Raw genomic sequence first — 16483 nt, 5'->3', positions numbered from 1 at the left:
TTGACCACCAGATATCAAATTGAAATGATTACTAATGATTAGACTCATCATTGTTGGTCCGAAGTATTGAATCAATTCTTAGTGGTAGAAGTAGTGGTTCATTTGTTATGGGTGACTGTTCCTATGTTTACCTGTTCCATTTCCTATTGTGTGCTGATCAGAAAAAATGTGAATAGACCTGATTTATGTGTATATAGAAGTGTTATCAGTTCCTTCTAAGATACATGTTCATGGCATGAGGGAATTTTGACTCTAAATCTCATTTACTATGCCAAAGTGAGTATATTTATTTTATGTGGTCTTGTTTTTAGTATATTAATTTAGCATCTCATTATCTTATTATGTATCCTTGGACAAAACAAGGGGCAATTATACTTTGATCTTTGCTGCATTGGTGGCAGTTCCCAGGCATGCAGGAGAGTTTATGTTTCAAAATAATGGGCTCTCTGCTCTGTTTCTGGGAAGTTTGAATAATAAACTTTTCACTACCCTAGCTTTTTTTGGGTGCAAATATTTTTATTTGATTTTGTCATTGGGACATTACTTGAAGAATTTTATATCACATACTGGTTTATTATAAAACAATATAGTATAGGACCCATTTTAAGTTTTACATAAACTAATTAATTGAGATTTACAAAAAGTCTTGATATAATGTAGCCCATCATTGTTAGGGTAATACCAGCTGCTGTAACAAACAAACCACACATTTTCAATGGCTTTAAAAAATCAAAAGTTTAATTTTTAGCTTAAGGAATAGTCGTCCACTGTTGGTGTCCCTGGCGACTGGTGGGCTTTCTTCCACAGGTTGGGTCTGTGACCCAGATTCCTTCCAGAATGTGGCTTTGCTACTCTTTAGTTGTCAGCGAATGGGGTGACAAGGCAACCCACTTCTTAAGCACCTCACTTCGGCCTTAAATTGCCACATTAATTGACACGCAAGAACGAATCACATTCCCACCTAGAAAGAAGAGAGTCTGGGAAATGTGGTCTATCTGCTGCTTCTCAGGAATAACTTCTACTTTGGAAAGAGCAACACAAAATAGTGGTGGGTAGTTAATGGTTGCAGCCATACACGTGAATCTCAAGAACTTCGTTATAAAAAAACGGTTCACTGAGATGTTGCATTACCTTGGTGTACTTTAGACCAAATCCTGAGGAAAATAATGAAAATTGAAGAGGTATATTAAAAAAAAACACAATATAACAAAAATAAGCATTGAACATTAGTGTGAAAGTTAACTTATTGTTATTAAACTATTCTGTCTCAGTTATTTAATTGCTAACATTTTATTGGAAACCAATTTTGTGTTTGCGCACTCAAACTCACCTACTTATATTTTGATGTTTACCCATAAATATGGACAACTGTAATATATCTGGAAGACATATTCTAAATCTTTAGAATATGAGAAAAATGAGATGCAGACAATGCAAATTTTTACTTGTATGAAATGCAAGCAAATGAAAATTTACTCACAAGCTACATTTTGCTGAATAATTCTATTTAGGCATGAATTTATTCTAATAGTAGGGTTAATAAATAAAGTATTTTAAGGGATTAAAAATGCTCATACTAATGTTTCTGACTGCTCATTACCCTGTTTCTGAATTGTAAGTTTTAGTTCATTTTTCCATGTGGTTTTGCTGCACGTTTCTCCCTCCTTTATGTGTCCACGTACATTTTTCCAGGAGCCTCCTTCAGCCCTGCAGTCTCTTAATCTGTGTCTGTTCATTTCTTACATCTCCCTACAGGTCTCTCTGTCTTCTCTTTTTGTTTATGGAGCTCTCCATCTGTGGACAGTGGAAAATGGTGAGATTTAGATGAGACATCCGTGGTATTGAAATGCAAAATGTCTCAGTGAAAACAACCATAGCCTTCATGTAAGAAGCAGAGGGCAGGTGTTTAATGCTTGAAATCAGTGAGATCACTGTGTACCTATATTTGACAATCTGCTTCTCACATCACTGTGTTCAGCGCTGGCCCAGAAATTGTCATTAAGTTAGAACATGAACCATGGATCTTTAAGGATGTTCATAAATAGGTTTATTGAATGTATTCTTCCTCTCTCAGTACATTTTTTTTTTCTTCCAGTACAACCCATGCCATCTCTCCAATGACTTGCTGTGTTTCCACAAATGCATTTCTTAAAATTGTTATTAACAGCGCAATCCCCACTCATGGTGGAAAACAAACATATAGTAATTGCACTAAATGACAATGAGGCAAAATCACTGAAAACACATAAAGGGATTCGTATGAGTCCAGTCATCTGTAATCTAATTGTTTCAAGTCTGGAAAGCTACCAATCCCTGCTAAAAAATATCAAAAATCACATAGCCAAACAGGACAGCTCCATTTCTAGGGGTTTCAGGAGAGTTTGGAATGAGCAAGAGTCAGGGAAAGTATGTAAAAATGTATGGAAGAAAAATCATATGAATGAAAAATATAGATAAAATTTCTTTGATATATACTTTATCTTTTTGTCTGTAACATATGACAGAATTTTGAGACATGAGATAAAATTAACAGCAGTGGTAATATAAAATTAACAGTAATTCTGCAAAAAAAATTATAAGTAAAAAAGAGAAATGCTCGAGTAATTTATGGGTCAGATCTAAAGGAAAGCTTTCAAGGTCTCTTTTGGGTCATTATAAAGAAAATGTGAAATAAGTATGATTCTAAAATGAATACTTGTAATCAAAAGATACTTAATGTAATTTTAAATACTTTATGTTGAGATGAATCACAGTTATGTTTCGATTATATAAACAAATAGTCTCTAGTTTACTAACAGAATTAAAAAATACTCTGAAAAACCCTGTTTTCCTTTTTTTTTTTTTTTTTTTTTTGTATCTCACATATTAAGAAGTTTGGCATTTTCTGGTCCTTATGAATCCCTCCTTTTATTCCTCCTTCCTTTTTCCTGATTACAAATACATGTGTTAAAATATTAATGATTTTTAAATAGAAAATGTGAAGCATCAACAACTTGTCTTTAAAGATTTCCGAATACTCAAATACCCTAGAGCAGGTTTTAACAGAATTGTCATCATGCCCGGCCCATGGCTCAAAGACAATTTTAGATGCCCCAGGATCCATGACTTCTATGATTCCCATTGTGTGTGTTCAACACAGGGGATTATATGGAATTTATTTTGGTTCATGCAAATCTCAGAAGATTTTGATCAGGTTATAAAACAATTTTAGTAGTATCCTAAATTCGAGTAATTATGGAATTACTCATATGGTCTGCATATCAGATATCCCTGTAACCTTTAGTGTGCTCATCTCTCTGGAGAACCACACCAGGTTTACTCATTCTGCTCCCATAGCAAGTCTTTTTAGCCAATATGAAGCCCTGGGAACAATGGTTATTTCTGGATCTATTATAGTTGCAAAGCATATGAAAAATGCAACCCATGCTGCATGTGTATTTATGATGACTCTTAGCTATGTAGAAAAATATTTTTGGCTTAAAATATGTCACATTGTAACAATCAATATCAATTTGTGTCACTTATATAAAATATCATACATGTTTGTCAACATGTAAGGGTCCTAGGGACCTTGTACATAGAGTTAAAGTAGGTACAATTCAGCCATGATATGATAAGATATATCATGGATGTGGAGCTTAGAGTTGGAAGAGCTAGGTTCAAGTTCCAGCCCTTCCACTGACTGCTTTGTTACTTTGACCATGTCACTTAACCCCTCTTAGCCTTAGTTCCCTTGTTTGAAAAGGGGAGTATTACCTCCTATTTCAATGGTTTGTTGTGAATTTTGTTTATTAATTGTTCAGACTCTAGCTCATTCCACACAAAAAATTGAAATGATGTGTAGTTTTGAAGATCAAATATATTTGCTAGTGATTTGTAGATTATACAAATGTAAACTATGAGCTATTTCTACTGGGACCATTTGGATTCTTAGAATGAAAGTGCTTTGAAGCAGCTGTTCCAGACTTCCATGTAATAATTTCAAATGAAACAAGTATTTATCCATAGATATTTGTTGACATAGACTGGTTATTGGCACCAATTCAAAATAAACCTATGAGAAGGGTATTTCAAGACCTTTTGATTGAAGACCATTTGCAACTAATATGAAAAATACCATATTCTCACAAACTTAATGCCTGTTACTTGAAAAGACTATATATAATGACAAAAACTCTTAGGGATTAAGTGACTCTTTTCAATACATTTGTATTTTGTTAATCATAACAGACACTCACAAATACTTGAGAAAGAGTAGACCTCATAGGTGTGAGTAATTTTTATTCAGTGTCAAGACAATGGTTTTGTTGCCTTTGGAATTAGTGGCTGCCTCACAGTCACTCAGAGGCTGTGAAACATCAGTGGCCTAGCAGTTTCTGCAACTCCTTTTATTATCATGTACCATTTGCTTTAATCTTGGGTTACTAACCATGCTTATCTGCCCTCTGCATCTGAAGCCTTTAGAAAGATGCTCTGGCATGGCCTAGTACCTTTTATCAGCTCACCCAGCAGCTCTTAAGCTTTGACGCTTGAAACCCAGGAGTTAACCACTGGTGCCAAGCCCTTCTGAACAAATCAACTGATTTCTTCCTAAACTGATTGCTGTTTCTCTCAAGGCGGCCATGATCCCCTCTCCTCCTTCCCCTTGTCCAAGTGAAATAGAACTTCAGGACAGAAGAGAGTGGCTATTTTGTCACAACCCTTCCAATTCCCAGGGCTTAATTTTACCTGGAGAGGAATTACTAGGTGTGTTAGGAATTGCAGCAAGGTTAGAGCATCTCTCTTGTCATATACTTTAGGGCCCTTTGATTCCTTCTCCCCCTAATATCTATCTAGTATATTTAGCTGATAGTAAAATTGTTAATCTAGTTAATTTTACCTGACAGGCATGCTTACTTTTCCTTCATGTCTACAAAATTAATTAAGTTAGCCTCTGTTGTCTTTTTAATTTTAAAAAGAAAATCTACTACCTAAACAGTGAAACTATACCTTATAGTTCATGTTACACAGAAAAAGGGTAGAAATCATGGAATAAGTATTTTTTCCTCATTTATGGTAACTGCATTCTCAGTGACTGCATGAGAAATGCAGCCTTGAAAAGAGCTCTCCAGTAAACATTATATTCAGCAATTATGATTTCCCTGAAAATCAATAGTCAGTGTTTGAGGACCCACACACAGGAGATCGTGCGCACACATTAGTGGTTAAAATGCTTTGACTTCAAGGTAGGCGAGACCTTGCAGCTGAACTCTGTGTTTCCACTTACCAGCTGTGTATCCTTGAACAGTTATTTAAATTCTCTAAGACTTCATTTCCTCATGTATAAAATGGTGATGATGTTTCCAACCTGCAGGATTTTCCAAGGATAAAATGAGGCAAACATGTAATGTGCCTAATAAAATGTTGGGCACATAGCAGACACCACATAAATGGCAGCAGCTGCTGGTGTTGTTTTTTGTTGTTGACAAGCTGACGGGGGAGAAAACTAACCTGGAGAGTTAGTGTGTTTTTTTTGTTGTTTGGTTGTTTTAGGATCCCTTCTGTTAAGATCAATTTAGAAAACTTTCCTCAGAAGCACCATAATCTCCAGACAGGAAACAGAGGGGGAAGCTGGCATTCTGGCTTCCATTCTGGGAGCCCACAGCCCAAATATGAGACTTACTTCTCTCTACTGTTTTGCAGCATCATGTGATGAGACAGGACTACCTGTCCTGGGCAGGTTAGGTCACTTCACTGCACTGAACCATAACCTTTTATTACCAGAACCTTTTTATTACCAGAACCTTTTCATTGCTTGACCATTTCTTAATTTCATTTCTTAATATTATTCTTGCAAGGAATACAGAGTGTCTCTTCCCCTCTCTCTTTCTCTCCTCCATGGAAAGAACTTAGCATCCCACGTGGGCACATTATAAAGCTGAAAGGATTCAAGTTTATAATAATACAGTGAGTGATTGAAAGGGTGTCTATAGACCTTCATGTTCCTCTTCATTCCCCTTTGCATTTCCATGTAACCTTTCTTTCAAAGAAACAGAACTCATCTTTAATTGGCCTTGTGCCATTCACTCTTTTGTATCTAATTGGCCTGCTGATTTCCTTTGCTTAAATTGAGCATTTATCAATCACAACTAGCAGTGCATGTTACCGTGTTAAGAGGAAATTCCACAGGACCCTCCCCGCACTGGGGAAAGGAAGCATCTGCTCCTTTCCTAACAGGATGCCAGGATTTAGAGGTCAATGTGTTTCTCCATCAAGGCTTAAGACTTTGGGGACCAGGGGAGTGTCAGGCTCTAAGCAGCATAATGAATGGCAGAGGCTGACTGGCTAGGTTTGCCTGTTCTCTACAGCACTCTTTAGCATAATGAGCTGGGACTTAGTGTGCGAAAACCTGCCTGGCTTGGGGAGTGAGGCAGGCTGTGCCTCCCCCGCGCCCCCCCCCCCCCTTTTTCCCCTGGTTCTGAACTGTGTTTTCATCTTGGAAAAAATTATTTATATTGAGGTCTTCATTAGTGACACCAGCAGGGTTAAGGCTCCATGAGGGCTGATAAGCTCCAAGGCCAAAAAAACCCATCAGCCTTTATGCAGGGAGCTGAAGGTTTAAGTTGCTTGAACGGGAAAGAGTCTGAAGAGGTGATTATGTGAAGCAAGTAATGTGTATCAGTAATATGGAATCAAATTATTGGGGTCAGTAACTTCCTGGCTTTCCAAGTGCATTAAATGAAGACATAACCTTGCATTTGCACTGGGTATTTCTTGATGCTGCATCCTGTCAGCACTGTCCGGCCCTATGTGCTTCCCAGCACGTCACCTCTGATTTCATGGGATTATCTTCACTGTTGCTTTAATAGACATTCATGACCTTAAGCTTCCTTTGAACTTGCAGCAGGGCCATGCAAAGTCATTATTGTGAGCACTTCTGTGCTTTTTGTGTTCCATGCAAAATTATTACTCCTATCATTTAGAAAGGTGGCTATATCCTACTCTCAGACTTCAAAAAATATTTGCTGGTAAGGGAAGTTCCTGAAGGGGAAAATCCCATGAATGTGAAAGACCATTTGGGGGAGTGGGGGCTAGTATCAGAAAGGTGCAAAGGCAGCGAATTAGTATTTGAAAGGTGTGGTTCTCAAAGTGTGGGCCCCTGGCCAGCAACATCAGAACCACCCAGGAACTTGTGAGAAATGCAAAACCTACGGAATCAGACACTCTGGAGCTGAGCAATCTGTGTTTTAACAAGCCTTCCAGGGATGCATGCTCAAGTTAAAGAAACACTGCCTTAGCATTCATGGAGTCCAGGAATGGGGTAGAGCAGGAGACAAGACTACAGAAATCTCTGCATCTGCCCCATGGACCTTATTACATTACAAAGGATGCGTGGTACCTCACTCCAGTGAAATGTTTATGCGTACCCAACAAAGCCTATAATTATCATACATACCATTTAATTTTTTGTTTGAATTAGCCTCTGGTCCTTGATTTTAGAAAAAGAATAACGAAAAGATGATTAATAGGCAATTCCTTTGTGCATTTCAGAACCATCCCCCTTGCCATAGGTATATCCATGGCCATCGTCACCATCGGCTACGTGCTAACGAATGTGGCCTACTTTACGACCATTAGTGCTGAAGAGCTCTTGCTTTCAAATGCAGTGGCAGTGGTAAGTCCAAGTTGGGGAAATGCCAATTTGAATTTAGGTTAATGAGTTGATGCAATTTTATACTAGTTCCTTCCAGCAGAAAAGCGTTTTGAAATTCAGTAATCTTTTCTTGACCTGAATGATAATGAGCATCTTAAAAAAATTAGAACACACCTTAGCATATTCCATTTAACTGATACAGCTAAAATCCTATATGATTTCTCTGTAGTGTTAATGTCATGTAAGACATTTCTGCATATACCTGCTTGAAAACACATTTCCACATATACACACAGTCTTCCAACATGTCTTTAAGAACAGGTGAGCAGAATTTAAAAGAATGTAATTTTGGGTACGCAAATTGCAATTATTCTGTATTCTTTCCCATTTGTAAACTTTTCTTTTTTAATTATTTTTTTAAAAATATATTTTATTGATTTTCTAGAGAGAGGAAGGGAGAGGGACAGAGAGCCAGAAATATCAATGAGAGAGAAACATCAATCAGCTGCCTCCTGCACACCCCCCACTGGGGATGTGCCCACAACCAAGGCACATGCCTTTGACTGGAATCAAACCTGGGACCCATCAGGCCACACGCCGATGCTCTATCCACTGAGCCAAACCGGTCAGGGCTTCATTTGTAAACTTTTCAAACATTTTTCCCAAAGTACCACTTTAAGAATTTCCAACTTGACCATATATATTTGTTTTTTTCTCTTATATCCTTTTGAATACTAGTCATGGGATATTGGAGGAATAACGAGTTATTCAAAGTTACACAGATATCATTTCTGTAGCACTTCTCAGAATAATAAAATGCTAATGTGCATTTTTAATTCCCTAAGAAGTAGATACTCATAATTTTACATTTTCCAAAATTTATGAGACTTCAGGACTGTCTTTGCTCCCAAAGGTCATGTTATGGGACTATTATTCTGTGACACATACTTTTATTTTGTATAAAACCATAAGGTAGTAAGAGAGCCTTCACTCATGACCTCATAACAATGAAAGGGGTGGGGGGAATAACTTCCAATCGTTAGCTGTCAGTTCCTTTAAAAACAGTCATATTACCTCATATCAGCAACATCCATGGGGAACAAATGACCTCAATTCACATGAACCTATGTATGCGTTCACTGTATTTAAAAAAGGCTTCAGCCAGTGCTGTAAGTTCTAGCAGACACCCAAACGTACAAAGCTTACTGCTGTCCAGCCAGTCATCTCATCTTATTGGACAGAGGTCAGCACTTACTCCTCGAGCGTCACGTGGTCCATTAATTAATTACACAGCACCAGCTGCATCAAGGACAAGTAAAGAATCACACTTTTTTTTTTTTTTTACAATACAGCCTTATGTCATGGCATAAAAGGAAATTTCGGAAGTTTTGTTTATCTGTTGTCTTTCCTGTGGCTTGATTTCCTTGGCCTTGTATTTGTAGTCTAGCCTTTTCATGGGAAACACAGAAGGAATTGCCCGATAATTGATTTGATGAACACAAATTTAGCTGATGTGATTATTCTGGGCAAAAGATTTTCAGAACATCTCATAGATAGGATATCAGTGATTAAGACATCAGTTATTTTTTTGCCATGCTTTTACTTCATGAAGGTGGGATTGGTATATGAAACAAGTGTCCATCATTCTTCTCGATGTACATTTGTGCTTCACTATCAAAATGTGGCTTTCTGGGCAAAGAGAAGGTATTGCGCAAAAGGATTTCTGTCTCCAAAAGCAGAAATTTTTCTGAAGGAGCTTTTTCCATTTACCAGAATGATAGAAGATTTTGGCCACAGTTTATAAAGATTCGGTAAATGGATCATTGCCTTTTGAAAGTAAAGAATAGGTGCTTGTTTAGACCTTTGCCCACATTTTTGCAACAAGCAATGCCATGGCACCTAATTTTGATTATTGTCTACGGGGTTAGTCTGACCCTAACCAAAGAGAAGGATTATAAAAATACACATATCACCAGGCTAATAGGAAGTCATAGAGCAAGTCTGGCATACATTGTTTCATTTTATGCCACTTTCTGGCAAAACGCTAGTTTACGTCATTCTGTCTTTCACTAGACCTTTGCTGAGAGGCTCCTGGGAAATTTCTCATTAGCAGTTCCCATCTTCGTTGCCCTCACCTGCTTTGGCTCCATGAATGGGGGTGTATTTGCTGTCTCCAGGTGAGTGAGTTCAAGCATTTTCAGAAATGTATTTCTGTTTTTGAGATTGGGTGTGATAAGGATTACTTTAAAAAGAAATAGTGCCTCCTAACCTGTTGTTTTTAAAGGGACAGGCAGGATTGCTTTGTCTAAGTAGCAACAGCATGTCTCCTTCTGCCCATTAGAGGGCACTGCGCCTCTACTCATAGCCGAGTCTGAAGCTTGGCTTGTGGCATTTTTTTTATAGTATGTCTACAGAGTCTAACAACAGCATTTTATTTCTGGTGATAAAATCTGTTGTTTCTCTAAAGGTGACAAGAAAAAAAGTAAAGTAAGAGACACCAGAAATCACCACTTCACCCTATCTCTATCCCTATTGCTTTCTTTGATGTAAAAGTACCTTTTGTTTTAATATAAGATTAAAACCCAATCAGATAAATATGAATGGTAGATGTATTGTCATCCTTAAAAATGAAATAGCCAGTTGTTTACCAGAAAAATGAGATTTTTCGGAAATAGCAGAGGAATCGCAATTCAGAACGTGCAAACTATGGCAAAACCACAGGTGAGTCCTGAGAACAAAGGAGAGGGGCTTGCTTTTACAGGGGAAGGGAAGTCGTTGGGAGTGGAGTTTTGATTGAAAGGCCATTGGAAGAGGGTGGGATTTCAGGGTTGCTGTGGCTTCTCTCCAGCTGGGTTATTGCTGGGCCAGGAGGTAATGTCTTTTCTCCTGTTGGGGTAGTGAAGAAGGCTTCTTCCTGTTGAGCTCCCCTTTCAGGCCCTCCCAACTCTAATTTAAATGAGGTTTCCTTTATTCATGTTCACAGTGTGTATGAACATGTGCATGCGGAGTGTGTGTGTTGGTGTGTGTGTGTGTGTGTGTGTGTGTGTGTTGTTTTGGGTGGATAGACAGCACACCTACAGTACTGGGAACCTAGAGCTAAATTCATTATCAGCTATTTACATGTAGGGAGAGCCATGCTGAGTCAGATGTTGCTATTGTTTCCTCTCAAAGAAGAATGTAATAGTTGGCAGATTTTATAAAATTCTAAGAGACTTCTCATGATGGTCTCTACCTTATCTGAAAAGTGAAATCTAAGTAATCATCTAAGAAATGTCAGACCATTTGGGATGAAAAAGATGCAAGTTTTATCGTAGGGTTCTGGGATATTTTCCCCTCTGCAATGATCAATTATATAGTCAACTCCACCCCCTGTTTTTCTCCCATCAGGTTATTCTATGTTGCGTCTCGAGAGGGTCACCTTCCAGAAATCCTCTCCATGATTCATGTCCGCAAGCACACTCCTCTGCCAGCTGTTATTGTTTTGGTAATGCACATTAACAAGTATCTCTCGATGTAACCTCTAATAGCAGGTTAGCAAAGAGGATTTCACACCAGACATCAGAGTGCTTTCCTTTCTCATTCATTGAGAAAAGGGCTCTATGTATATCTTGGCAGCGTGTGGGAGGCAGGATGTTTTCCGCTGCTTCCCTTGACTCAGTATTGCTGATGCATATTTGATGCTATGGGGCAATAGCCACATCACTTTTTTTTCACCTTTGTAGAAAGTACTGAGGTGTAAGGGAAATTAGTTTGGCTCCTACCATTGACAAAGGACCTGGTAGAAAAGGATGCAGAGTCATAAATCCCAACTCTAAGTACAGAGAGTGGAGCCAAAAACTACAGTCCAAAATGACCCAGATGTCGCATAGGCTCCTTATAATGAAATGCAAACAAAATTATAGAAAATGCAACGATGAAATTCTAGACAGTGCAATGACTCTGTGATTAAAAGCGAGACATTTGAGAGCAACCCTAGAGGGAAGAAATAAAAGCACCAAAACTTAAATTTCAGTTGTAGGATTCTTTATGCCGAGAACGGTACCTGTGAAACATGGGATACAAAAGACTGTGTAAGGTGTAACAGTGCTCAAACACCCACTGGCAATGTTATGGTCCCTTTATGCCTACCATTTTGTAATATTTTTCTCAAATGCAATCTGCTGCCAGAATTCATGGAACATTTTTTTCTCCATGCATTTAATTTGTTTCAAAATGTTTCCTTGAAATTTCTTTGTAAAGTACACAGTACTCTTTGTGAGGAATCCGGAAGGCAACGGTCACTTGTGGGAACAGAATGTATTATTCCGTGAAGAGGGCTTCGTTTTAAGCCTCTGCTATCAGTCATGCTGTCCTTGGCGCGCAGCGGCAGAGACTCGCTGTGCTGATCTCTGGGCCGCATTTCTTTGTGCGGTCTTGAGGGTCACCCGTGGCAAGCACACAGGGAGAGGGACCGTGGAGGAAGGAGAGGTCAACGTTTTGCATTCAGGGCCTGGCAGAGGCACTGAGAAGTGGCCCGTGTTTCATGTGTGCATGGCCAAGAACGACGCAGACCCCACTGGCAGAGCTTTCTGCAGATTGTCCAAGAGGGGACACTTGTGATGTTCATTATTAATTATTTATTAGTCATCTCAGGGTCCTTACGTTTTCAGTCACTGACTGTGACTTCGAAAATATACTCTCTTCTGTCCAATGTAAAAGCAACTAAACACCAGACATCCATGTAAAATTCCTTCTCAGTAACTGGTAGTGACAATGGCCCTCTCATTCTGTTAGTGGTGTGGAAAGGGATTTTAAGAGCGGAATATAGAAGGGAGGTTAGGTTTTAATCAACACGGTAGTTTATCAGTACAAGTAATCATTTGGAAAGGATAATAATGATGTCTAGGTATGTGATGCTTTGGTATCGCCTGTGTTCCCTTTAAACTCACCGAGTGTGGTTTTGTCCCCCTCCCCCAGTATCCTCTGACGATGGTGATGCTCTTCTCTGGGGACCTCTACAGTCTTTTGAATTTCCTCAGTTTTGCCAGGTGGCTTTTTATTGGGCTAGCGGTTGCTGGGCTGATTTATCTTCGATACAAACGCCCAGATATGCATCGTCCTTTCAAGGTAACCTCAGCAATCTTGATGGGTTTACATAAATCTTTCTCCTAATACCTAGTCCTCCCTTTGTCGTAGCTTGATGATGGGGAGCTTGGGCGGGCGGTGGCGGGGGGGGGGGGGGCGGCACATCCTCTGCCATCAGGTGTTTAACTCTTGCAGGTAGTGCCTTTAGATTGGACTGATTTTCCCTGGGAAATAGTTCATCACATTGTTTTATGTGCTGTACTGAGCGCTTTAAAAAGAGGTAGTATTAATAAAGGATGTTTGTTATGCTGATTTTTTCATGACATGTCCAATGACCTGATAAATTCAAAGCATGGGATACTCTGATCCTTATGCTGAACATTTGTGGACAGCCAGACTGAGAAAGAGTGATGCCGATACGTATGGAATGGTGTCACTCTTTAAAACTCTAAAATGGATGCTGCTGTACCAAATAGGCATTCCCAGTATTTTTAAAGGTTATAACTTATTACATTGCTCTTTTTCTACCTTATACACTCCAGAAGGAATAAAAATGTAAAATATAGAGGGAAAGCGAAAGTGTATGAACTTACCACTTAATCAAAAACACAGTTACCATAACTAAGCATTCCTTTGGGGAGGGTTGAAGAATACCCTTCTTGCCCGTCTCCTTCAGCCTCCAAAGCTCATAGATTGATTTGGCCTCACTGTTCATTTGCTTTGAAGAAATAACAGACCAGGTTGTCAGTTACGTTGTCAGAATTTGTTTCTAATTATATTCATTGCCTAATCCTGGCAACATCTTCATTAGCGGTCCAATAGGAGTTGGCCTGTTTTGTTCCTGTCCTCTCTTACTGTGAATCTCCAACAGAAAATCAATTTTCCCTGAAAGGATTTAAGATGTGACTAGCAGCCCATGGTCTTAGCTCCACATTAAAGTGGACTCTAATCATAATTATCAAGGAGCTCATCTTTTAATACCAAAAACAGAAATTATAGTAGTACTTACCTAGTAAAATAAATCAGGACTTCTATAATGAAACATGCTTATTTATCCTTAGAGATTTTTCTATCCAAATATTTTGTTTAAATTAAATCTATAATAATAAAAGTGTAATATGCTAATTAGATCGGACAACCAAACGACCTTCTGGATGTCCTTCCAGACGACCTTCCGGACTAAGCCGGGGCTGCAAGGGCCGAGCCCCTTGCAAGAAATTCGTGCATCGGGCCTTTAGTATTTAATATATTCTCTGTGTCCTTTAAAGGGACTTCGCTACTGCCCAGCTAGCATGGCTCAGTGGTTGAGCATTGACCTATGAACCAGGAGGTCATGGTTCTATTCCCGGTCAGAGCACATGCTTGGGTTGCGGGCTCAATCCCCAGTAGAGGCAGGCAGGAGGCAACCAATCAATGATTCTCTCTCATCATTGATGTTTCTATCTATCTCTCCCTCTCCCTTCCTCTCTGAAATCAATAAAAATATATTTTTTAAAAATAAAGATACTTTGCTACTAAGGTAAGGTGGGATGGAGCCTGTCACCTGGTCATGTATGTCACCCAATGTCATGATTGATGGGCTCACCTTGAACCACTGTCCATCCCTTGCACTGTGTTAGAAGTGATTTTTTTTTTCCTGTGCTGTGTTCCAGGTGCCACTGTTTATCCCGGCTTTGTTTTCCTTCACGTGCTTCTTCATGGTTGCCCTCTCCCTTTATTCAGACCCCTTTAGTACGGGGATTGGCTTCATCCTCACAATGACTGGAGTCCCCGCATACTATCTCTTTATTATCTGGGACAAGAAGCCCAAGTGGTTTAGAAGACTGTCAGGTAAGTCTTTGAACCTTTTTACAGACCGTGTTGTAGAAAACTCATCTATGTGTACACCCATGACACACATTTCTTAAAGTTCAAATTTATAAGTGGGATAGTTGCTAGTTTGAATGCGTTGTTGCGTTTAAATTAGAACTGAAAGAAAGAAAAGTGGAAGGATGTTTAGGGTGCAGCCACTGACTGCTTTCAGAGCAGTATTTAGTTGGGATGCTTAGTCACTTCTTAGGACAACAACTTTCATAGGAAGAATTTTATCAGCATTTCTGAAAATGGTCTTATTGCTCTTCTGAGTCCTTTCCTAACTTGATTCTTTTTATTCTGGGTTGAATGCAGGTTAGTGATTCTGTATCATAACAGACTACTTGATGAGTGATATGAGATTTGGTGGGGAGTTAGGCAGAGACCTACAAAGATCTTAAATATCATGCTTACTACTCCACCCTATTTAATAGGCATGGTAAGTCAAACATGGGTCATAAGACCAGCTAGAACAAGGAAGAGAAGAATAACAGCTCTCATTTACTCTGTGATTCTATAGATTAGCACATACAGACCTTATTTATTATTTAAAAATCTTCTGAGGCAGGAAAATTATTATTCCTACTAGAGGCCCAGTGCACGAAATTCGTGCATGGGGGAGGGGGTGTCCCTCAGCCCAGCCTGGATCCTCTCCAATCTGGGACCCCTTGAGGGATGTCTGACTGCCCGTTTAGGCCCGATCCTACCCGGGATCGGGCCTAAACGGGCAGTCGGACATCCCTCTCACAATCCAGGACTGCTGGCTCCCAACTGCTCACCTACCTGCCTTCCTGATTGCCCCTAACTGCTTCTGCCTGCCAGCCTGATCACCCCCTAACCACTCACCTGCCAGCCTGATTGATGCCTAACTGCTCCCCTACCAGCCTGTTTGCCCCTAACTGCCCTCCCCTGCAGGCCTGGTCACCCCTAACTGCCCTCCCCTGCAGGCCTGGTCACCCCTAACTGCCCTCCCCTGCAGGCCTGGTTCCCCCCAACTGCTCTCCCCTGCAGGCCTGGGTCCCCCCCAACTGCCCTTCCCTGCAGGCCCGGTCGCCCCCAACTTCCCTCCTCTGCCAGCCTGGTCACCCCTAACTGCCCTCCCCTGCAGGCTTGATCACCCCCAACTGCCCTCCCTTGCAGATCTGGTCCCTCCCAACTGCCCTCCCCTGCTGGCCATCTTGTGGTGGCCATCTTGTGCCCACATGGGGGCAGCCATCTTGTGTGTTGGAGTGACAGTCAATTTGCATATTACTCTTTTATTAGATAGGATTTTATAGACTTTGAGTTATAGCATGGGAGAACTCAGATCACTTCTTACACAGCACATATATATTAGGTAGAAGAGCTAGAACTCAAACTCAGGCAATTTTATACTTTAGAAAAATCATCTTGGAGGCAGGGAGGCTGGGTTAGAGGGAGTCGAAGCTGAAAACAGAGAATAGAGGTTAGTTAATGCAGTAATCCTGATGAGGACAGAAGAGGGTCTGAACTCAGGGTGTCAGCAGGGTCCAAGAGAAAGGAACGATATTAAAGAGGAAACGCCCACAGAGCTTGGTGACCAGGTAAGTTGGAGGAGAAAATAGTAGATCAGTAGTAGGAAGGGTGCTTAGGAAGGAACAGCCTTGGTGGAAAGCCCAGCCCTCTGTCCCAGGCTCTGCTGAGGGAGCCCTTTTCCCCACGTCATCATCTCTTTTAATCCTCCACAAGATCCTGTGTGAGGTGGTGTTACTCCTACAGCCGGATGGGGAACTCGGGACTCAGGGAGGGGGATTTTATTTTTGAGTGTACAGAATTTAAACCATTGAGCTAGGATTTGAATTCACATCTGCTGAATGGGGTGCCGGGGGGACGAGAGAGAGGGGTAAAAAACACAACCTGAGAAGCAGATAGGTTCTTGTAGGTGAGTTTAGAAAACAAGTTTTGTTCTCATTTGTT

At 40.1% G+C, this 16483-nt stretch overlaps 1 protein-coding gene across 2 annotated transcripts in view; it reads left to right on the top strand.

The window, feature by feature from the left end:
- Positions 1-16483, top strand: part of SLC7A11 (solute carrier family 7 member 11) — an 86779-nt gene that overhangs the window by 56708 nt on the left and 13588 nt on the right. The window contains exons 7-11 of one of the 2 annotated variants that reach the window (XR_013960967.1): positions 7531-7654; positions 9707-9810; positions 11021-11117; positions 12590-12739; positions 14420-14527. Coding sequence is in view for 1 of the 2 variants with exons in the window: in XM_080675829.1 (XP_080531955.1) it covers positions 7531-7654; positions 9707-9810; positions 11021-11117; positions 12590-12739; positions 14350-14527 (653 nt within the window). In the remaining variant the exon portion in view is untranslated. Of the gene's footprint in view, positions 1-7530; positions 7655-9706; positions 9811-11020; positions 11118-12589; positions 12740-14349; positions 14528-16483 lie in introns of both variants that reach the window. The other variant, XM_080675829.1, reaches the window with a different exon arrangement.

Source organism: Plecotus auritus (assembly GCF_963455305.1).
Source record: "Plecotus auritus genome assembly, chromosome: 6".
NCBI classification, from domain to species: Eukaryota; Metazoa; Chordata; class Mammalia; order Chiroptera; family Vespertilionidae; genus Plecotus; species Plecotus auritus.
Note: the sequence above shows the minus strand (reverse complement) of the source record. Positions and strands in the feature narration are given on the sequence as shown.